The sequence below is a fragment of the Thamnophis elegans genome, chromosome Z, assembly GCF_009769535.1.
Source record: "Thamnophis elegans isolate rThaEle1 chromosome Z, rThaEle1.pri, whole genome shotgun sequence".
In the NCBI taxonomy this organism is placed as follows: Eukaryota; Metazoa; Chordata; class Lepidosauria; order Squamata; family Colubridae; genus Thamnophis; species Thamnophis elegans.
The window spans coordinates 35,112,260-35,136,778 of NC_045558.1; the positions used below are offsets into that span (position 1 = coordinate 35,112,260).

Below are 24,519 nucleotides of genomic sequence, written 5' to 3' on the forward strand. Positions count from 1 at the left end.
AGGTCATGGTTGTCTCAAAGGTGCTTTTTCAATAGGCAACTGGACTTTGTTTTTCTGTGAACATTTCACTTCTCATCCAAGAAGCTTCTTAAGTTCAGATGAAGAACTGAAGAAGCTTCATGAATGAAAAGTGAAATATCTTCAAGAAAAAACAAAGCCCAGTTGCCTTTTGAAAAAGCACCTGTAAGGCTGAAATAGTAGACATTCTTTGAATATCAGGAAGGGAAGCCTTCAGAGTAAACATTACCCTTGCAGTGTATGCCACCTGAGATCAAACTTCATCAAATCTGGCCCCAATAGGATGACCATAATAGTTGGGTTACCAACCCGTTCCCCCAGTATCAGCCTACCTTCCTCATTGTCTCATGTATTGGTCCTATGACTGTTTTGGAAACCACATAATTTTGAACCCTTCCTAATAAGCATGGATGATAAATCTGCCATTTTTTAATTGGATTGTTTTTATGAAATACATTATCTGAGTCAACTCATTCAAGAATGCTACTGGATAGCAGAATGGATGGTATGGCAACATCAGTTCCACTCTGTCTCATGCAGCCTATGCCAAATAAATGATTCATAGCTTGTCTCAACTGCGAGAATTTTTCTAGTGAACGTAGAGGTTTTCTGTGAATCATAGTGATTTTTTAATCCAGATCTCCAGCCTGAATTGATGCTATATTGAAAACCCAAATAGGAAGAGTTAGGTCAGGTCTACTTTTCTCAGCTTAACAAATCTCAGTAATAAATGTTCAGTTCAGCTTTCATATCCACAACTAAATGGGTGGTGATGAACTTACTATGGGCACAATCATCAGACTGGAAAGATTATAAGCCATGTCACAACATGTATAACATGTACACACAATGAGCTTTGTGTGTATATTCTAACTATAAAGTACCTATGTGAAGTTTTAATATTAGGTCTGATATACATATTTGAAAATTAGAATTTGAGGCCTTTTGTGAGAATAATTAATAATATCATTGATGAGGAATAATGGGTGGTCTTAAGAAATAAATGTTTCTTAGCAATGTTCCTTCCATCCACTCATGGAATAATATATATTTTGTTGCCTGTACTACATTTCCTTCAGCATTAATTAGGTATCAACAATCTAACTTTATCTGCAATTCCATGATCCTATGCCTTGTGTCAGTGTTCATATAAATACAAAACTGTATGTTGTTCTCTGACTTACTAGTATTGGTTTTCACTACTTTTACAGCAGTTGTGTAAAAAATATCTTTAAAATGCATGTTAAATTTTTATCATCTAAATCTAAATATTAAATCAGTTTTCACTTTACTGTTATTTCCACTGTGACACAAATGTAATATTTTTTAATATACTAATTTTATGTGATGTTATAAGATGCAGCTTGAAAAGTCAGCATTATAATGTTTGCTAGCATGCAAGAGGCTGAGTAAGTATAAAATTGGTAATCTCAGCTTTGATTAAACTTGAACGTTTTTTAATACGAACAATCAACATACTTTGTAGAAGACATTCTGGGCTACTAATTGACTAGCCTTTGTTTAGATGAATATAAATATGTTATTGAATAATGCCAAATTCTTCATCAGAAATATTCCTTTCATTGCTTTGCAGTTTGGATTATGTAGAATCTTCCTAAATTAAATTTATTCAAACTATCAGTTCATAGCAATTATATAGGCATTCTACGCTATGACTAATTAGATCATTGATATTTCTATTATTCAAATAAGTGCATTTTCTCACTTTATGTCAAGACTTTAAAGTTGTCTATGTGTTCAGCAAAACTGCACTGGTTACCAAAATCTCACTAACTATGACTGAAGCTGGTAAATTATGCATAAGATTGAAGCCTAAAATATTTAACTTTTTTTTTTTTTTTACAATAGAAGCTAAACACAATTTTTATTTATTCCTATTGACAAATGAGATACTACATTTTAGGAACCTATAAAGATAGAATTACTAAAATAGAATTAAAGCAATATAAACCTGAAATGTATGTATATTTCTTATGAAACATAAATGTCTAAATCTGTAGAATTTTATATGAACTGTTAAAAAAGCAGAACCTTAGCTAATGTAAACTAATCCAGTTTTCATGAAAGAAAAGTTCTTATGGTGTTTATGCTTTCTAGCAACATTTGCTCTGATATTCAACTGGTTAAAGTAGCAAAATCTCACAATGACATACCTGATTAAACCCCATAAACTTCCTCTGCTCCATAAGTATATAATTGAACAATTCCTCACTACCTGTGGTTGCTATAATATTTAATCAAAATTGACATTAAAATGTCTGAAGGAGGGGATGCCTAAGGGGGAAGTTTAAAAAAAATCAAGATGTCAATCACAACTATGCATTCAACCCTTTTTACATCTGATTTCGTACATGTGAAAAGAACAGCACTTTGATTGCATTTTTGTAGCTGTCGTGTTGCCTTTTTACATGTATCCCTATGAACATCACTAAATTTAAGTCCTACTGCTTATAATTTATCAATGTTAAATACAATTTATTTCCCAGTCACTACAATCACCCTTACTCGTATTACCAACACTACTTCCAATAATAGAGAGATGCAGATATTTGCATCTATTTGCAGATATTTAATTCTTACCAATTAGTAAGCGCTTCCTTGTTCTAACTGATCCACAGTCCAAACCGCAGGCAGAAAATTTTGACCAGATTGTGAACAGGCAGTCATCTTGGCAAGGTATTTGGCAGAGTTGTGTCAAGGGTGGTAAAGGCCCTGCATATTTTAGGCATTCACCAATATCAGCCTGGCTGCCATCTTGTTTGCGACATGTAATAGCTGGAAGTAGGAAAGCAGAAGGAATTATAAGAAACTGACAGGCCTTTTATTGGTTAGACAACCTAGCAGCTAACAATAGGCACCCACATTTGATTTAGAAGTAAGGCAATATGTTCATGAATAATATTATTTCCCCTAGGAACTCTCCACAATGGATTTATTTTTCAAATATTAGGAAACACAGAATAATGCATATCTCCCATGTAATTCAAATCAGCAGTTGATCCAAACAAAGCGACATAGAAATACAATACAAGTGTACAGTGAAGGAAAGAATAATACTATATATTACTCTCCATGTAACAGCATAATTTAACTTCTCTGTATAGTTAATTCTAAGAACAATAGATTTATAGAAGAAAAAAACCCCCGGATTCTTGCTCCAATTCTAAATATACTGAGATTATGCTTATGTAAAAATAAATAAATCTGGAAACAGCTCCTTTTGGAAAATAAATTTGATAGGAAAGCGGAAACAACATGCATCTGAATATTATAATGAAGTTTAACAAAACACAAAAGATCTCCTTTCCAATAAAAAAATTCCATAAAGAAATTTGTAGACATGAAAACATTTGAAATACCATTTCAAGGCATTTGATAATAGAATACATACCTGTATCTTACAGAGGACAAGATACAGTTCCTTTGAATCTATTGGAATGATATTTCATTTCATGTCATAAGACAAGCACTATTTTTGACTAGCAATTCTACCACTTCATACAACTCTTAATCAGCCATGGACAACTCATTGTCTCCAGCATCTTTTCATACAACAGAGAAATGGCTGCCTGTTCTATATAAAAAGCAAAAACTAAAGGAAATGCTTTTGGTAGCTAGCCATACTCTCTGTTTTATGGAGATTTTCTTGCTAATGTATCGTTTGTTAAGCCCTATAAGTGGTTCCATTTTACAACCTTTCTTGCCACAGTTATTAAATAAATCACTTCAGTTGCTAAGTTAGTAAAATGGTTGTTAAGGGAATCTGGCTTTCCCATTGACTTTGCTTGTCAGAAGGTCCCAAAAGCTGATTGCATGATCTTCGGGGAACACTGAAACCGTCATAAATATGAGTCAGTTGGTAAGCGTCTGAATTTTGATTGTGTGGCTGTAGGGATGCTGCAATGGTCATAAGTATGGAAAATGGTTTAAGTCACTTTTTTTCAGTGCCATTGTAACTTTGAATGGTCACTAAATGTATTGTTGTAAGTTGAGGATTACCTGTACTCTTTTGGCCAACCAACTCATTGGTTATCCATCTTATTATTTTTTTTAAAGCTAGGATTTAGTCTCTCTCCCAATCAAAAGAATATCAGGGTGGCGGGAGAGAAGACAAAGTGAAAGGAGCTGAGCCCACAGGAAACTATCAGAAGCTAATGGGACTACAAGTTTGTTGGCATAAAATACAATCATCCATATGTCTTACACTGCCTATATACAACATCTAGAGCAGGACAAAGGAGAAAACACTAGTTCCTCAGAATACCTCAGCTGCAGGTAGACAATGAGGTACAGGCAAAATTATTCAGGTAATATCTTCTGAAAATTTAGATTTGCCCTTATGTATCTCAAAGCTGTACCAGAAATAAATCAGTTCAGCTGCACAGAGGATAGTGTAAGAATATACTAATATGAAACTGATTCGGGAATGGGAGACTGCTCACAATGTGAGACTGCTCACACAGCTGATGACTATCTGGCATGAAATGAATTATTGCTGTCAAGGTATATATAGGTAGCATTCCCTAATCCCCACATATCTTTGTTATTAACAGAAAGTGTTAATGAGAAATTATTTAATAAGCCATATAAGGAAAGCTGCAGTAAGCAAAATAATAGTATGCTTAAATGCCAGTCCATGAAAACCTTAAATTTATACATATTCCAAAACAGTTTAAGTTGAACATTCTGTCATCCAAGTCCACCATTTTACACAGTGCAAATAGCATTTGAGACTAAAAACCAGTCTCTTATCACATTGTGCCAGGCTAATAATTAATCACTCCGCTCACATTAAATTGATTACAAGCATTAACACTAAGAATCAGAAATGTGCTTATTCTGGATTAACCACAAAGAATTGTAAAATACTCCCATAAACCACAAGGATGCAATTGCTAATTATATCCAATTTAACAAGCATCTAGTTCACTTAAATTCACTTGCTTGACATCCGAAGTTTCCGAAAAAGTTATCCGAAATAAACTGCACTTCTAATTTTTCAGACAGACGTCTGATATAATCATAGCTGATAGTATTGCTTAAACTCTACCACAAGGGGACCTGGACTCATAAATTAATATTATGTGGATAATTAAATACAAAGTCTGTTCTGTATATGAAAATCATTTTAATGAAAAAAATCCCTGAACTATTTATATTGCCTAGTCAAATATAACCAAATTATACAAGCTGTAAAAATATGTACTGAAGTTATTAGATTGCTTTAAGGTATTTTATATTTCATACAAATTATGCATTATTTATTTATGTATATTTGTAATTGCCTGTTATCTTCAAAGGCAAAACTTTCATGACCCCACTTTTTCTTTTTATAGCACATATTTACTCTGAAAATATATGATGAAATACTGAAAATGCCATATTCTTCTATGAAAAGATTCTCCGTCCTGATGTTCCCACTGCATATTCTAGACCAATGTGCAAAATTATACAAAATTGTTAGGCAGTTGTGCAAAAATGCTGTAAATTAAGAATACTTTCAGAAATATAAGTGTCAACAGTTTCTTTTTATCAATTAACAAAATGGAAATTAAATGAACAGTTGAGAAATCCAAATCAAATAAATGTTTGGTATGACCATCTTTTGTTTTCAAAACATCAATTCTTACACTTGCACAGAGCCAGGCATTTTTTAGGATTAGAGTCAGGTGTATGGTTAACCAATTATACCAAGCAGGTGCTAATAATCATCAATTTCATATGTAGGTTGAAACACAGTCATTAACTGAAACAGCTGTGTATGAAGCTTAAAACTGGGTCAGAAACAGCCAACTCTGCTACTAAGCTGAGGTTGTGCAAAACCGTTCATGTCACAGGTCATACACAATTGAATTTAATACAATTAGAGAAATGGATAAAAGTGGAAGAAAGATTTGAGGCGAAAGATAGTTATAAAATTTGAAATGATTATAAAATGTGAGATGAATGAAGAATATATAGGGAAAGAAAGAATTGGAAAAAAATATATAGACTATTAACTGAATTATGAGAGCAGGCAAAAAGGTTTAAAATTAATTTGGGAATTAGATTTGGGAGAAATAAACAATGATTGGAAAAAATATTTGGAATAGAGAGTATATAAGAATATGTCAGTTAGAGTTAAGAAAAAAGGATATGAAGTGATATGGAGATGGTACCTAACACCATGTAAATTAAATCAAATAGATGGTATATATACAAATATTTATTGGAAGTGCAAGAAAGAGCATATAAATAAATATATGTGGTGGGATTGTGATAGTGCACAAAAAATATTGGACATGGTGTTTAGAGAGTTTGGAGCACTTTTGAATGTAAATTTAGATTTGTCACTGAGAATTGCATTACTGTTGCTGTGGAAAAACAGATATAAATGAAGCCAAAAAAGGAATTGATTGTAAATTTGATAATGGCAGCTAGATTAGTGATGGCTAAATATTGGGGATGAAATTGGGATATTCAAAGAAATGAGTGGTATAATGAAATTTGTATGGCAATAAATGATAAATTAGTAACAGAAATTAAATTTAAAAATGCATGATCAAAGCAAATAATTATAATGAAATATGGGGGGATTTTATAAAATCAGTGTTGGTGGAAGGCAAAGGGAATAAAGCTACTCAAGTTTCAGTGATGGGTTGCTCCAGTGGCGGTGCCCCCCTGCCCAGGACGCTTCTGTGCATGCACACCCCTGTGTGTAGGAGAGTGCCCAAATCGGTAGTAAAAATATTTGGAACCCACACTGTCAGGAATATATGTTGTTTTGGAGTGGATAAGGGTACACTTGGAAAATATTATATATCTCTTACTTATTATAGACAAAGAAATATAAGGAGGAAACAAAGGTCTCCGGGGGTTGGGGGTACATTGTAGTATTTGTTTTTTTTCCTTTTTCCTTTTTTTGTATTTATTATTTTTATATTATTTCTATTTAATTTTTTTTTAAAAAAAACAGGTAATACACCATGGGAAAACTGAGCACAAGAACCAGACATAAGGTAATTATACTGCATCAGCATGGTCTCTCCCAGGCAAAGATTTCAAAGCAGACAGAGGTTTCAAGATATGCTATTCAAGCTCTTTTGAAGAAGCAAAAAGGAATGAGCAATGCTGAAGACCACAGATGCAGTAATCGACCAAGGAAACTTAATGCACAGATGAAAGATACATCATATTTACTTCCCTTCAACATTGGAAGATGTCCAGCAGCGCCATCACAACATAATTGGTGGAAACCAACAGGATCCAGGTATACCCATCCCCTGCCTAGAAAAGTCTGGCCAGAAGTGGTCTTCATGGAACAATTGTGGCCAAAAAGCCCGAAAACCCAGACGGAAATGCTAAGTGACTCAACAATGCATGAAAACATAGGAACTGGGATGCAGAAAAATTGGTAGCAGGTGCTCTGACTGATGAGTCAAAATTAGAAAGGTTTGGCTGTAGCAGGAGGCAGTTTGTTCACCACAGGGTTGGAGAGTGGTAGAATAATGAGTATCTTCAGGCAACAGTGAAACCTTGCAAGTTTGGAACTGCATTTCTGCAAATGGAGTTAGAGATTTGGTCAGGATCAATGGTTTCCTCAATGCTGAGAAATACAGGAAGATACCTATCCATCATGTTATACCATCAGGGAGATGTATGACTGGCCCCAAATTTATTGCAGCAGGACAATTGCCCCAAACATACAGCCAAGGTCATTAAGAACTATCTTCAGCATAAAGATAAACAAGGAATCCTGGAAGTGATGGTTTCCCCTCCAGAACCCTGATCTCAACATCATTGAGTCTTTTTTGGGGTTCCATGAAAAGACAAAAGGATTTGAGACAGCCTCCATCCATAGAATATCTGTGGTTAGTTCTTCACGATGTTTGGAATATACTTCAAGGAATTTTGCTAAATTCCTTCAAAAATTGTGTGCAAGGGTACCTAGAAGAATTGATGCTGTTTTGAAGGCAAAGGATGGTCATACCAAATATTGATTTGATTTGGATTTCTTTCCTGTTCATTTACTTTCCATTTACTTTCCATTTTGTTAATCGATAAAATAAAAAATAAACTATTAATGCTTATGAGAGCATTCTTAATTTACAGAATTCTTGCATAACTGCCTAACATTTTTGCATAGCACAGTGTGTTTGTGTGTGTGTACATACACACACTATTATCCACACATTTGTTTATTGATGAATACATAATGACTAATGATAAATACATAATGACTAATCTCCTGAATTTCTAAATTGATCTGTTCAAAAGATCTGCATCCAGCTACCTATAAAGTTTGATACCCTTTTCTGTGTATCACTAATTTGTTTTTTTGAAAAAAAAATTAAAAAAGTGTAAGGAGTAAAAAGTCATGACTCCTTCCACTGTTTTTATATTGATGTATGTCAGATACTTAATTAAACTAAACTAAGTAGGGTTTTTTTTTACTAGACTTATATACCGCTTCATAGGGCTTTCAGCCCTCTCTAAGCGGTTTACAGAGTCAGCATATCAGCATTTTGTTTTCACACAAAAGTGTGTACATCTTTGGAAATTTGCTCTTTTCATGTTGGAATGTGATTGGACAGATCAGACACCGTGATCTGTCTTTTTCTGTCCTTGTTGCATGTTTTGATTAAGTAAAGAGCATTTTGATTTTTCTAAGTTTAGGTTTAACCCAGGAGACTCATGAAAATTCATTAACTTCTGAAGTTGCTGCTATAAGTAACATTTTCTTTTTTAAAAAAATAATCTAACAGCCAGACAAGTGTTTAACAAAATGTATTTGGCCAAACAATTAACAAAAGTGGATGATGTTTGTTTAGAACTATTAACAAAAGTGGATGATGTTTGTTTAGAACTATTCAGAATAACAGAGTTGGAAGGGATCTTGGAGCTCTTCTAGTCCAATCCTCTGCTTAGGCCCTATACTATTTCAGACAAATCTTTGTCTAATCTCCTGTTTAAAACTTCCAGTGTTGGAACATTCACAACTTCTGGAGGCTAGTTGTTCCACTGATTAATTGTTCTGTCAAGAAATTTCTCCTTAGTTCTAGGTTGCTTCTCTTCTTGATTAATTTGCATCCATCGCTTCTTGTCCTGCCTTCAGATGTTTTGGACAATAGGTTGAGTCCCTCTTCTTTATGGCACCCACTTAGATATTGTAACACTGCTATCAGGTCACCTCTGTTCCATTTGAATTGTTGTAGCTTTGAGTCCTGTTTATATCTATTTATTTCTTATTTTTTTCTGGTGATGCGAAAGGACAAACTGCATTGAATTATCTTATATTCTTGTTTTTTTCTTTGGGTAGCAAATGTTTTTTAACTCCTTTCTTCTACTTCTCATCTACAGACCTCCATTCCTACAATTGGATGAGTTATGAGCTATGTTTACAATACAGGCATATCAAGAAAAGCCTTCTGCAAAAGTTGAAACACAATTGCCATCAATACTTTTCTAATAGCATACAAAGACAAATAATTCCAGATGAATCATCTTGGTGTTCTAATCTCTCTTGTATGATCTTATAAAACTGAGTCACAACTGTTACGTTTTGCCATTGGAGGTTCTTCAGAAAACTGTTGAGTTTTTGAAGATCAGGAATGTAATTCTATGAAAAAGCAGCAAAGCAGCATCAAATGCTTCTATATAATGTAGAAGAATTTAGCAAAGCCTTTTGAATACGGCCAGAATTTTAAGAATTTAGTCAAGTTTTTGCATTTTTTATTTGCCGCTGTGTATTTTGATGGTACTCTGGAGTATGTTTTATTTATTTCCCCAAAGTTGCTGGTGCTATTAACACAATATGTGAATTGAATTATTGTGTTAAGTACATAGCAAGTAAGGAGATGGGGAGAGAGAAGTAATGGGAACCTGAAAATGTTTTCACGGGCAGAATTGAAAGAAAATTGGCTTTCAATTAAAGTTGCGGCATATTCATTTACATTGGTATGATTTGAAACAAAAGTACAATTATGCAAGACAGATAGAGTCAGAGTTCTCTTGAAGAATGACCCCTTCTGTTAATTTTCTGATTCACTCCAGAACTCACTAGCTCAGCATGATTTAAAAAGCAAGAAAGCTTAAAATACAAATATATTACTTTAATTATAATAGCAACCTGTGCATTTATTCCAATTACAACTGGGAACTGACAAGGGTAAGCTTCTTCCATACTTTCACTTAATTTTTGCCATCTTCATTTAATTCCTAATTAATCCAGGAAAAACAGCACCCAAGCTAAATGAGAAAGATTAACTGTCATGCATATGCATATTTGAACCATTCCCTTCTGATGCAGCTAAACTCGGTATCCACATCTGGCACAGAAGGGCAAAGACCAAGACTGAAGCCAATATCTTTCTATTGCTGCTTTATTATTCATTTATTAATTTAATGACAGACAATTCCCCACCCCAGAAGAAAAGCCCAGGATCTAGTGATTGGATGCCTTTACATACAGATTAGAGCAGAAGAGTGCAGTGCTGAGCTATTCGGGGGCTACATAGCCAGGGAACCCTAAAGATGCCCTAAAAGGTGTCACAAAACTCCAGTTTTGAATGTGAAAGAAGGGGAAAATTACTAAAACCCTTGTGGAGCAATCATATTAACTGTGTTTAATTAATGTAATTTGTTTTAATTAAAATGCAAATTAAATCAAATCAAATTGAGTTGCCATCCTGGCCCCAGTTTTGTCTTGCCTTACTATCTGGAGTGCAGCCCTAGTGTGTTAGTTAAAGGCCACTCACGTCTCTTGTCCTGAAAATGATGTGCTACCTGGTCTGATGGGATTCTGGGAAAGTGAAAATAGAAACTACAACAGCAACAGCAGCAGTAACAGCATAATCTAGTGCTCCTCAGCAATGAACAGAGTGTTCTCTATGTCATTATTGCTTTCACAACTTCTGGTGGTAATTGTTCCACTGATTAATTGTTCTAACTGTCAGGAAATTTATTCTTAGTTCTAAGTTGCTTCTCTCCTTGATTAGTTTCCACCCATTGCTTCTTTTTTCTACCCTCAGGTGCTTTGGATAATAGCTTGACCCCCTCTTCTTTGTGGCAGCCCCTGAGATATTGGACCACTGCTATCATGTCATCCCAGTCCTTCATTTCACCAGACTAGACATACCCAGTTCAAGCAACCATTCTTTTTATTTTTTAGCCTCCAGTCCCCTAATCATGATACTAACAATGTTCTGTCCTTGGAGCTATATATATATATTGAATAACAGGGTACTTCAAAATGAAAGCATGGATTCAACGGAACATGAGTAGCTGAAGAGGGAAAAATCTTCATGAAAGTGTAAATACAACAGTGAGCTCCATATGATGAATATTATGAATAAGTTCTAGTTTTTCTAACCTCTTGCTTGTAGTCCTGGACCACATGTCTCTTGGGCACCTGGGCTGTCTTGCCGAACATACCATGGTACAAGTTGGCACCGGCGCCATTTGTGTGTTTTCCATCTGCAAAAACAACAACAATCCAAAATGTCTATGTGAACACAGGTCACAGTAATTGTTGTGCTTATTTTCAATAAGTCTAACAAAATGGCAACTTCAAGCTGATCCTTGCTGGTGCTGAAAAATAGGATTACACCTGATGAATACTTGGATAGCAAAGAAAATAAAAAAAAATCAATCATCATCAGTCAGAAGAAAGCAACAGCAATCTATTATTTTTTCAGGAACAAAACTACATACATGCAACCTATCACAGTTTCATTACTTGCAAGAGATTCTAAAGATTCTTAAATATACACAGAAAAATAATTATGTGACTTTCCATTTGCTTTGCTGTTTACTTACACTGAAATTAAAGTTAAATCTGTTATCTTTACCCTGAATATATTCATATATTTTTTTTTTTAAAAAAGTGGCTGAATGGCCATTTTTGTAGCCAGCAACTAGATCAAAGGTATCAAACTTGGGCTGTCACGTTGCCGCCACATGAAAGGTGGGTATGGCCTGCACGAGATGCATCAAGGCTGCGGGTTGCCAGTTTGACACAACTGAATTAGATGGTTACTTGCATATAGAACTTTTCAGTCTAATCTATAACTCTAGGTTTGCCTGATCATCTTCCATTCAAGCCCACATCATCTAAAACTTTAATTAGCTTTCTGAAACGAAACCTTTTTCCAATTTTGAATATATTTACATATATGACTGGCAATGGCAAACTGCTATCAAAAAAACCTTCCATTTCCTTCCATGCGTGTAAAATGGGTCATATCCAAAACATTTAAGTGTGATTCTTGGCTCCCCCAAAAGGCAATTCTTCTGTGTTCTAGAGTGACAGAGGACAAAAGGAGTTTTAGTTAAAAAATAATATGTCACCTATAAAACACGCAGACAGGAGGAGGATCACAGTCTTTTTCTTCATATAAGGTCTCTGGGCAGTCACGACCCCCATTTGCAGGGAGCTGCAAGATGACTCGGTGTCGAGATTGTTTTGTCACAGTAACAACTGACCCTATGAACAAACATACGAACATCCATTTTGCTTCTCTTTTTATTGGACCCCTGCACTAAAATTTGAGAAATTAGAAAGATGTTGTATAAAACAGCTCTACTAGTTGCTGAATCCTTTAGAATACATTTTAAATATATATGAAGAACCATAGCTAAAACAAACATACTTTAATTACTAGGTTAAAACAAACTATCAATAAATGATGTAATTGCACAGCAAAAAACAAACAATTTATTATACTGCCATGGTTTATTTCTGAATATTTTATAAAGTTCTCACATTTATTTTCAAAGTGATTTTCTCTATATATTCATTTTAGCCATAATGCCCATGAGAGCTTACTTTGGAAGCTTATATCTTATGTTTAATATATCATTCACTTGATTTAGGCATCTAAGATCATCAGTATTTCATGGATATCTCTCATGTACAGTCAAATACTGTATTTACCTCTTGTGCTCGCTTCCCGAACTGTCTTGCACCTCTGTGCACCATCCTGACCCATACCACAATATTACTCTGATCGTAGATAATCTTGCAGTTTCTATCAACTGTGGGCACTTACTGAGATATTTATATTGCCTGACAAAAGCATTTTTATTGCTGATCAAGAATTAGAAAGATCCAAGTTTATGTCACCATTCAATTGTGAAGCTTTCTCAATGAGTCTATCACAATCTTTCATACTTACCTAACAGAATGGAATACTAAAGGTAATATAGGTGAGGAGGAACAGACTTCTATGCATTTCCTTGTGTTCTTGAACGAAAGATGAGATATGAATGCAATTCATAAATAAATCATCTTGTTTAATAGAGATGCCAATCTTGACATCCATCATAGGTGCTCATTGCTGTCATGTTTACATGGAGGTGCAAATGCAATAAATCTTGATGTTAAAAAGAAATGGCTTTGATATTGCAATTAAAGAAATACCAAAGTATTGTCCACCCTGTGCATTACTCTATACTTGACACATTGGAGCCACATATCTAGTTTTTCTTCTTTGTTATCATATTAAATATTTCAGGCACTTATTTAAAGCCTAGAGTTTCAAAATGCTCTTTGTTTTCAGTTACAAGTGTAATCTGTCTAATCCTTTATTAGTTGGTAAATACTTTAATTAGCAACCAGAGTGGCTGTAAAAGTAACTCTGTATTGATCACACGTTTTACACAACATGGAGCCCAGGCTGTGAACTAAACAGGGTATCTTTTCAATACAACAAGGACAGGATTTACGCAAAGAGGAGGTGAACGCAAACACCATATGCCACAAGGAGATTAACTCACATGAATGAGGAATTATATTATTGACTGTAGCAATAACAGTGCATACATATTAAGATAAATGCCTCCTGCTAGAGACAAAGAGATAAGGCAGAAATATGTGGGCAAGATTCAGGCGATCAAAACTACTTTGGAAACATAATTAGGGTGTAGAAGAAATTCAAAAGAAATGTAGCATGCAGAATTATAATTGCAACCAGTTACATTAAACATCTTGTAATATGTGCTTAATTAAGATTCCTAAACTTTATCTGCATGATGTTTATTATTTTCAGAATAGTAGTTTAATATCTATAACTTCTATCTTCTATGAAAAATATAGAATAAAACTGGAGGAAAATATCTCTTTATTCTACTATTGTTTATATGTTAAAAAGGCATAAATCCTCTGCACTGCTGAATTTGAAGGTGAAGTTTATTGGATACTGATACGGTGGTACCCCAGTATTCATCATTAATTGGTTCTGGAATGTGTGTTGAGTACCAAAAATGATGACTACTAAACATTTTTTTCCTATAAGGAATAATATAGTGAGTCACAAGGTAGCCAACACAGACAAGTTCTAGCTTATGTATTGAGTACCAAGCAAACAATGAGTACTGGGACAAAATTTGCATGCATTGAGTATCAAATTCGATGAGTTTCAAAGTAGCTGAATTCTAAGGTATTGTATATCAGGTCACTTTCTTAATTTCAATTATGTCCCTCCATAAAGTGAACAAATTAAACCAATACCAGCACAATGTCAACTCAAAAGCATTTCTGCTTAAAACCATATTAATATTTACTAAACTGAGATATCTACCTCAATAAGAAGGTTAGGCTTTTATCAATGGATTAAAAAAAAGATCAGAAGAAATAATGAAGGCTATTTACTAAAAGATAATGATCTTAGGAAGGGGGAAATAAATATGAAAATCATTAAGAATTACAGATATCTTCCAAAGAGTGGTTTTGGTGGTCAAGATTTGGTGGTGAAGAAGATGGAACTCATTAGCTTCAACTTATAGTTTTCAGTATTTATTTTTACTGTTTGTTCAAGGGATTTTTTATTTGTTAATGCATTTATTTTTCATTTGATTTTATTCAATTTACATATAGATATGTGACATCTTAATCAGGATTGGCTACAAATCAATCTACCAAATAAAATTACTGAAAACAGAAACAGACAGATAGACAGACATTTGTTATCTTCCTACAAAGGTCTGATGTAGAAAGATTTGTTCTGGAACAGAAAGTTATCATACATATTATTTTCCTCTGGCCATTTTTAAAAGGCTGAAAGAGATTCTTGGTACAGGTATGTTACATTTCCTACATTTCCTCACCAACAGGAAAAAAAATATCTATTAGTTTCTAATCAAGCCTATAGCACCAGAATGCTAAAATAATTGACCAATAAAGTAGAATTTCAATGCGTTTTGGAAGTAAATTGCAGCATATTTAATTACTGTTCATTTAATTCTAGTGAGTTTATTAGCAGCCCCTGAAAAATCAGTTACTGTTAAAACTAAAAGTTATACTTGCTTAAATCACATTGAAATCTCACAACATAAACCTTGAAGACTTGTGATGAGGTTAACAGCCTGGAGAAGGAATTCAAATTATTTATCTATAAAACACAAGCACAGTACCTTCTTGACATAAAGAAGGACACAGTGTCCAATCACTGTAAGGAGTCACAATGCAGTCTTTCCTGCAGGGCAATAAACAAGGTCTAACAGTTTCAGGACGAAGGTTTTCGGGACACCTATAAAAAACAATGAAAAGATTAAATGAACAGTAAAAACCATATGGTACTTGTCAAAGTGGTAATAGAAAAGGAAAGATGAAAAGGAATTTTTTTTAAAGAGAATGTCATCATCTTTCAGAATCATGGATCACTTTGTTCATTTTTTCCACATTAATATTTCTGTACCTAGTGTTTGTTTTTTCATTCCAATAATTCAGAGGAAACCTCTATTAAACCATAATAACTGAAAAACATCATAAAAATCTTCTCTACACTCAAGAGAATTTCAGTGTTTTTGTGGTTATACAATGGAATACAATTTTGTGTTTTCACCGTAATTCAGTAGTAACTATGCCAGGATAATTTCATAGGCTGATCTCAGTCATAAGTTTTATTAACAGGACTTTGAATGGAAGCTGTATCGGAAGTCTGGAAAGATATTTTGTTTTGTGCAAGAAAGAGGAAGGGGAATTTACTCCAGGGAAATGCACACTAGTCTGATTAAATCAGAAGGCAATAAATTGCCAGATCATAATTCAACATGGATTATAAAACAACTGAAAACAAAATTATTACCATATGATAGGTTTGTCATATTATTCTCTATTATTCCCTTACTCAGCTGTTCATCTAAAGGTGTCTATTGCATATTCCATCTTCTGATCATAGTATTTGTTTTCTTGCCTTTAAATCAAGGTTATAATTACATCTGCAGCTATCTCTCTTTCTCTCTCAGACCTCCAACCCTATTCAAGGTCAAATTAAACTGAAGTAATATAAACTGAAGTCTGTTACTCTAAAGATAAAGCCAATAATATTGATTATATCTTTTCCCACCAATTCTTTTTATTAAGAGAAGTAAAAACATGGTTCTCATTTGCACTTTTATGTACATCTTCTGCTCTTTAAACCTTATTAAATGACATGAGCATAATGGTTCAAGAGATTAACTAACATATTTCTGTTCTTCCTTCACAAGACTTCATATATTATATATTGCTATTATCTTATTGGAAACCTAGTGATCAATAGATCCATTTGAAAACACTTTAAATAGATACAGCTGTTTTATAAGCCAGAACAAAATGCTGTAGTTTCAATCCAATGCATTTGTATGAACAAATGTGGACTTGTTTTTAATATTATTCTGTTCTGAGTTCCATTCTACCATGGAATTATGCCCTAACATATCTATAAATACAAGTACTTTAGAAGACATTTAGGTACTAGCATTATATTTACTTTTTGGGTGGTACTTGTCCCATGTTGAGTCTCACACAGATGACTTTCCTCGTTTGCATTCCAACAGCACAGGTGGCTTCTCCATTCCAACCTGCAGAAGAGTTGAATGCGGACACAGAAGTATCTTCTATGCATTGCCCCCACTGTCCAGTCTGCCAGTGATAAACTGTACAAGGATGATCATTGCAATTGCGTGTTTCCTGTAGCATGCTGCTATTTGGGCACTGAAGACCACCTACAAGAAATAATGTTAGAGTATATAATAGAGTATATAATAGGAGTATATAAAAAAATTGTAACCATAATGGGGAATGAATAGATAATATAACTAGTATCCCTATACTCTCACCCCAAATACATCATTTTAAACAAGATAGGTGAAAAAAAATTACACAAGCATTAAGCTGTTTGTTATGCTAAGCTTTTGACTGAATGGGCTCTTCAGCAGCCTGAATGCTTTTCTGTGAAAACAAAATGAAATACATCCATACATCTAGAAAACACACGGAAAGGGATCTTGTCCAGTCTTTTCTCTGTTTATATGGTTTTCTATGTCAGAATCTTTTGTTTAAAATCAAAGGCTAAAATTATACATTCATCTACAACTTTCAATGGTATCCTTTTGCCATTAGATTTGGGGGGTAGAATTATCTCAACTTGTGCCCCAGTTTATATTATTTCGTCTTCTCTATATTCCACAACTGAACAGTTCCAGAATTAGTTCACCATGCCATTATTTTATTATATCTGAACAGGGAAACTGCAGTCAATAAGACTAGGAAAGTTCATCATCTGAACCTAGATTTAAATTAAGAGGGTAACAGCCAATATTTTCAATTCTTATAACCAAAGATCCCCGGTTAGAACATAATGGGAAAATATGAGTAATTATAAACAGAAAAGAGAGCCAAGGTTTATGAGTCTTTTGATACATCTGAACTATGTCATTATAGGTAAAGGTAAAGGTAAACATATGTCACTACTGACTCTAGGGGGTGGTGCTCGTATCCATTTCAAAGCCGAAGAGCCAGCGCTGTCCAAAGATATATCCATGGTCATGTGGCCGGTGTGACTAAATGCTGAAGGTGTACGAAACACTGTTACCTTCCCACCAAAGGTCGTTCCTATTTTTCTACTTGCCCTTTTACATGCTTTCGAACTACTAGGTTGGTGGAAGCTGGGAAAAGTAACGGGAGCTCATTCCGTTACACGGCGCTAGGGATTCGAACCTCCAAACTGCTGACCTTTCTGATTGATAAGCTCAGCGTTTTAGCCACTGAGCCACTGTGTTCCTCCTATGTCATTATAATTGCCCCATATTATACTGAATTCTTAGATACAATAAGTAATAACTTAATTTAAATTGATAAGAGATTGTGGATGTTTAATCTAAAAATCCTTTAGATAAATGGATGGACAATGGTAAAAATCAAATTAGCATTAAAAGACTATTTTCATTGGCTATCATTGTGTCTTCAAATGACTATCACTAACAAATAAAATATTAATGGAAAATTACAACCTCTCTCTCCATTGACCATATTATTTGATAAGAGTTATTTTTTTTTTCAGTTTTAAATTTCAAAAGTTTTATTTTCTTTTAAAACAAACATTTCATCATTCCTCAATCAATGAGACATCGGGGTACAATTTTTGTGTGTTCTAGTTTAGTTCTAGTTTACCACCAAATTCTTGTCTGGCCTAATGTATACCCCTCCCTCCCTCCACCCTCCCCCCCAACCCCCCTCCTCCTACCCCCCCCAACTTCCCAGAACCCGTACACGGTATGGATTTTTAACAAACACAGTCTAAAATCTATTGAGAAAAAAGAAATAAAGAAATTAATGACATCTCTACATTGATCTTAGCTTCTTCTTGCTGAGCTAACTTTAAACAATTTAAATCATTTCTGATCTTAAGCATAGGCTAACTGGAATTTCTTGGTCCCGTATTTATTTTGTATATAGTCAATCCATTTTTTCCAGTGTCGTTTATATCTCTCATTTGAGTGATTTTTAAGATATGCCGATATTTTAGCCATCTCGGCTAAGTTTGTAACTTTCAATGTCCATTCTTGAATTGTAGGCAAGTCTTCCTTCTTCCAGTATTGCGCCACCAACAGTCTTGCTGCTGTTATTAGGTGCAGAATCAAGTTAGTCTCTACCACTGTAAAGTCAATACTTATACCTAGTAAAAATAACTGAGGAGTAAACTTTATCCTTCTTTTAAAGATATTTTGCATAATCCACCATATTTTTATCCAAAATGCCTTAACTTTTTGGCAGGTCCACCATATATGAAAATATTTAGCATCGAGAGAGCCACATTTCCAACATTTAGGCTGTAAATTCGGATATGAGTTATTTTTTGTAGGGTTAATTTCATTTTAATTTTCCTATCCAAGCATACAGAAGAAATGAAGTATTTTGATGACCTTGTATTGTTTACCTTTGCAATATTGGAAATTCAATGAAAAAGGAAAAATCATCACTTGGAATAGAGGCACTGGACACTGTAATAATTTGGCTTAGAAAATTTGCCCTTCTAGCCAAACTGCACATTTTGATTGACATGCCTACTATTAGTCTCAGACTAATATGTAGCCTTCCTTTGTTGATGATTAAACTATGATCCCATTTCCATATTTCTTTTCCCAAATACAGTTTAAGAACTTCAGAGAAAGGGGAAGAGGATAAAGGTTTAATAAAGCAAAACAATAGAGGTAAATAGCATAGCTTCTTCTGTCATTTACACCCTTTACACTTGATTGGAAAAGGTTTATACAGAATTATTCTCCCTCTCTCTCTCTCTCTCTTTATTCTAATGTTTAGCTGACACAATTAACTAGGTGTAATCCTGCTATTCTTTTAAGAGCAGATGAATTTGGCCAGATGCTACCACCAAACATGGCTGATCAGACTCAATTATAAACAAATATGGCCCCTGAACTTATGCAGTGATGAAGTTACAAAAATAAAATCCTATGCATAACCATTTATTGGTTCTCAAATGGATTTATTGTCAGGTTAGATTATTTAGAACTATGTTTTATGTTACAAGCAATATTACTGCAGAAATCACTGGGTCTATGTATGAGAGAAATTTCTTACACTGTCTATCAATAGGGACTGAACAATTTCTTCAATGTTACATACATGAGACCCCCAAAACAGTTAGTTTTATATTCTGTTAATTAAAGTTTAATGATCATTAACACTCATTAGTAACTGAATGAGCATTACCATACATCAGTACAGAATATTAAGTGGAACTATGGAGATACTATCATATCAAAGCGTAAATAGATTCATTAGAGGAACTAATCAACTAAATGCTTTCAGGCAAAAATTAGTTGAGTTGTAAGACTTCAGATTTGTATAATCCAATCGGACACATACATGAAAATAAGGAAACACGTTTACAAAACATGCAGTCTGTAGGCTACAAAAAAGTAATGCTAATATAAATATAGCCTGCTCTGTTTCTGTTCACCTATATACTGGTAATAGTATATTAGTGCTAAGAAGTAAGAGTTTTAAATATACATTAATAAATATTAATTATTTATTTTCTATTTTTATAAAGCAACTAAAGGTGGATATTGAGATGTGCGTGCATGTATACACTAACCTCATCTTAGAAAAAGGTAACATAAGTAATTTTATTTCTTTCTCCATTTTATCTTTTCTTAGTTCTTAACCAGAGTTATCATCATGTTTGTAAGGCACCAAGTTAAAGATGCCTGCATTATCCTTCCTAAATAAGAAAGAGATGACCAAAAGTCATGTTATCACGTGATTCAGAAAGATTGATAATTATTTAGCTATGGCAATGGCCATCAGAAGACATGTTCTACAAGTAATTAAGCCATGGACTTTCTTTTTCTACTCATTATATTCCTTTGCTATTTTGACACCAATTCTTCTATTGATTTGAATATAAGAGTTTGCAGGAAATAATATCTACTAGTCTCCCTTGAGTTTGACCTATGTATGCCATAATTGGTTTCCAGTGTGCTTCAACAACTATTGTAAATAGCAGTGATGTGCATATTGGGGAAAATGTTACACTGTTTACTGATTATTTAGATTATCAGACACCAATTTTTGTTCTCTGATCTGGAAATAATTAGCTTGATTATGACACCTATGAAAAAGCCAGACCTACTTTCATAATTATGATATTCAGAAAGGTGGAAGGAATGCCATGTGATTAAACTGCTTTATCATCAAAAACATCCACCCTGATAATTGCTAAAATACAGTAACATTCCTAATCTTGCAGGGAGGACAATCTGAAATAGTCAGATATTCCCTGTGTTACTATGTAAAAGAAGCTTCTTAAATTTGCTACAGTCTAAAATGAGTTTCATTTCATACAGAGATAAGTGATCTGCATTGACAGTATCCTAATCATCTTCCAGATTCTGGAATTATTTTTGCCAAATCTGAAAACCTGTTGTCTCCTGTCTTTTCCCATTATCTGAATATATTTCAATAATGGCACTTGCCTAAATATCGGCTCCCAGCCATTGTTGCAGGTTTAGCAAGACGTTAGATATCTAAAATGTTCCATACTGGGTGTGAACAAAGGAATATAGTTAATGTCTATTGCCTTAGAGAAGCTAAGAGCTTAAGGCTCAATATTACTTCTTTATATGGCTCTCAAGCCTTTAGCATCATGAAAAATTAAGCATGAAACAATTTGAGGCTCATTTGTGACTCATAAATCATAGAGCTGGAGTACCTATGCTTGGAAAAGCCTCCACCTTCCTGTTGAAAAAGCTTTTAAAAATGTATTTATAGGCTGCCATATGCCAAGGGCTTAGAGGTGGAGAGAGTAACAGATGTTTTGAATTATAAAAGTAGATCTATTCCTCCCTTTGGACTCCTAGCAGATTTGTCCCATAGTTTTTGGGAAAAGAGAAATTTGAAAACACATACAGTTTCTCACATCTATTTCTTTGCTCTCTCTCTCTTACCCTCTCTTACATAGAGGGAGGAAGGGGGGAGAGGGAGACAGAGAGAGACAGAGAGTAAGCAACAGAAATGGACATATTGATTACAGGGGAAAAGATAACTTTCCAAAACAACAGCTGACAGTAACAAGCAATCCCTATATTGTTTCAAACATATTTCTTCTAAGAGAAAGCTTCTGAATTTTTAGTAACATTTTGATCAGAAACTAGTACTGCTTTAGTCTGCAGGAAGTCTAAAACTACTTTTACTGAGATTAGCTATAATAAAAGAATATGACTGTATTATTATCCTTCTTCTTACAATTCCTCCTTCTTACAGTTCAATTTAGTAGGAAGGTATCTGTCTCAGCTGCTTCCTAATGTTACTAATTAGCTGCTTACTAATAGTTCTGGACTTAAAATGCTTTAGCCCTTTTTGCATAGGCAACAGCTTCTGCACATCTCTGTTAAAGTTATCTTTTTAATTCTGAAAAATTATACTTTTGAAAGAGTATTCTTTTAATCCCTTTTGCAGAATACCTCCTTGAAAATAACTATTATTAATACAAATTTGTCAAATGTATGCTGGATGTTAATTGGTTCAGTTCATTGGTGCTAATCAACACAGAGCTTTCTGGTGATTCAGGGGGAATTTTCCCAAACCGCACTATTTCTTTTCCACTGAAATCTATAGCAGATTTCCTTTATATCCCTAGTAGAAACAAAACACAAATTAAGTGATTTTCTTTCACTCTGAAATGTAAATTATTTGAGAATGGCCATAAACACAGTGAAATATACATATTTTTCCCTCCAGATTCAAAGAATTAAATGTTTCTTTGTAGTATAAAAGCTAAATGAAATCATGTGCTAAGAACATTATAATATATATTAGCAAATTAAAAATAATTCCTTTAAAACATTTGCAATGATGAAAAAGCAAAGTATACATTTTTCTTTTCTTTTAAGATTAAAATGGCTATTGAACAACAAAAAAAAAATCTATACCACTATTTAAATCCTGCTTACACTGAAATATTTCTTGGAGTAGGAACGAAGAAAATATAAAAGAGGCATCGTCATCTAAAGCTAAATGTGGAAAACAAAATGCAAGAAAGAAAAGTAAGCAACTTGAAAGTAAAACAAGACAATATAAGATGAGATATTAGCCTTAACTGCTAGAAGCATCTGTTCTGATACTGTCAGTCTTCTGTGGCCAATCAGATAGGAAACATAACCAGATGAGCTAATTCTACTTTATTGTAAAGCTACATTGACAGAATCTTACAAATCTGAAAGTACATGTCTCCCCCACTCTCCTCCCCTTCCTTTACAGCTAAGAATGGCCCCTTCTGAGCATCTTGCCCCATCCAATATCCAGCTGCGGGCTATGCTGTCTCTTATTTGATCATTCCCTTTGCAGTGTCTCTTTGCACAGTCTCCCAAGGTCATTCCTATATACCATTGCAGATATTTCACAACTCATTAATACATGGCAAATCACAGTGAAAATGGTGTATTCTCTACTTGCCAATACTGTTACTAGTCATACTAAAATATTGTGTGTGTGTGTGTGTGAGTATGTGTGTGTGTGTGTATGTGAGAGAGAGAGAGAGAGAAATAACTTTTCTTTGTACATTCTTCGTCATGAATCCTAAGAAAATATTACACGCTTATGTTTGTGTATTGCAAAATGCTAATATATGGTCTTACCTTCACCTGCATATGCCAGGATGGAACGGGTGCGCATCTGTTTCCCTTCTGTGGTTTTTCCTGAGCAGGTGTGAGAGCAGGAGGACCATCCAGACCATGTGCTGAGAACGCAGTCCTTGGGGCATGGAATTTCACAGACAATGGGAACGGGATAGATAGCATCTCTGCAGAGCTGTCTATCAACTTCTTCTCCTGGGAAAGAAAAGGCCAGTAGCAGTCTATCAGAGCTAATTTAACTTCAGTTGAACATTCTTAACCCAGATGGGCATATAAATAAATTAGATTTGGTTGCTTTGTAAAAAAAATAAACTGATTAGTTATCCAAGTGAGTGTATCTTTTTCCATGCTTCAGCGCTTGAGAAATTGTTGCAAACTCCATATTCACTCATGCATTTGAAATGGAACTGAATGATGAATGGGAGAAGGTTGATATTTATACTTTGGAAATGTTAGGTAGCAAAAACAAATATCTTAATTTAGATAAGGGAAAAATATTATTTAAATACTGTAACAACTATCTTTGTGAAAAAGATGTTGCAAATTCATTACGTAGCTGAATTATCTTGCAGAACAAACCTAAACAGATTTACTCTAAAGCAAGTTATACGGCAACAGTAGCTTCCATTGTCCTGGTCTTCTGGAAGTTCATTAAAAACTTGATCATTCCGTAAGAGCTGGATGTTGTAGTAATCTCAGTGCCTGGAATATTATATTAGTTATAATTGATGCCATGTTTGTATATTGTACTTCTGTTATTGTATGTTCTTTGTTGCTCTATTTATTTCAGTGGCTGTGGTTCTTGCTTCTGTATCCTATTTAGAGAGCAGCCTTTAACAAAGCGGTATATAAATTCATTAAAAATAAATAAAACCCCTGAATTTTAATAATTTATAACCCTCCAGATACAGCCGTTTGGTCTAGGGGGTAAGGTGCCAGATTGGAAAGCAGGACAGTTAGAAGGTTAGAAAGTAACTCTCTCCTTAGCCAGGAAAGCCATTTGAGGGTCTTTGGGCCAGTCATTCTCCCTCAGCCCAATTCATTCTACAGGGTTGTGTGGAAAATAGGAGGAAGAAGGCATAT

At 34.2% G+C, this 24,519-nt stretch overlaps 1 protein-coding gene across 1 annotated transcript in view; it reads right to left on the bottom strand.

The window, feature by feature from the left end:
- The window catches only part of THSD7A (thrombospondin type 1 domain containing 7A), a 219,133-nt gene that overhangs the window by 62,482 nt on the left and 132,132 nt on the right, over positions 1 to 24,519 (bottom strand). Inside the window, exons 8-13 of the mRNA XM_032238272.1 lie at positions 23,440 to 23,631; positions 16,770 to 17,004; positions 15,430 to 15,545; positions 12,367 to 12,502; positions 11,390 to 11,493; positions 2,620 to 2,814 (exon numbers count right to left, since the gene is read on the bottom strand). Of these exons, the coding sequence (XP_032094163.1) occupies positions 2,620 to 2,814; positions 11,390 to 11,493; positions 12,367 to 12,502; positions 15,430 to 15,545; positions 16,770 to 17,004; positions 23,440 to 23,631 (978 nt within the window). The remainder of the gene's footprint in view (positions 1 to 2,619; positions 2,815 to 11,389; positions 11,494 to 12,366; positions 12,503 to 15,429; positions 15,546 to 16,769; positions 17,005 to 23,439; positions 23,632 to 24,519) is intronic.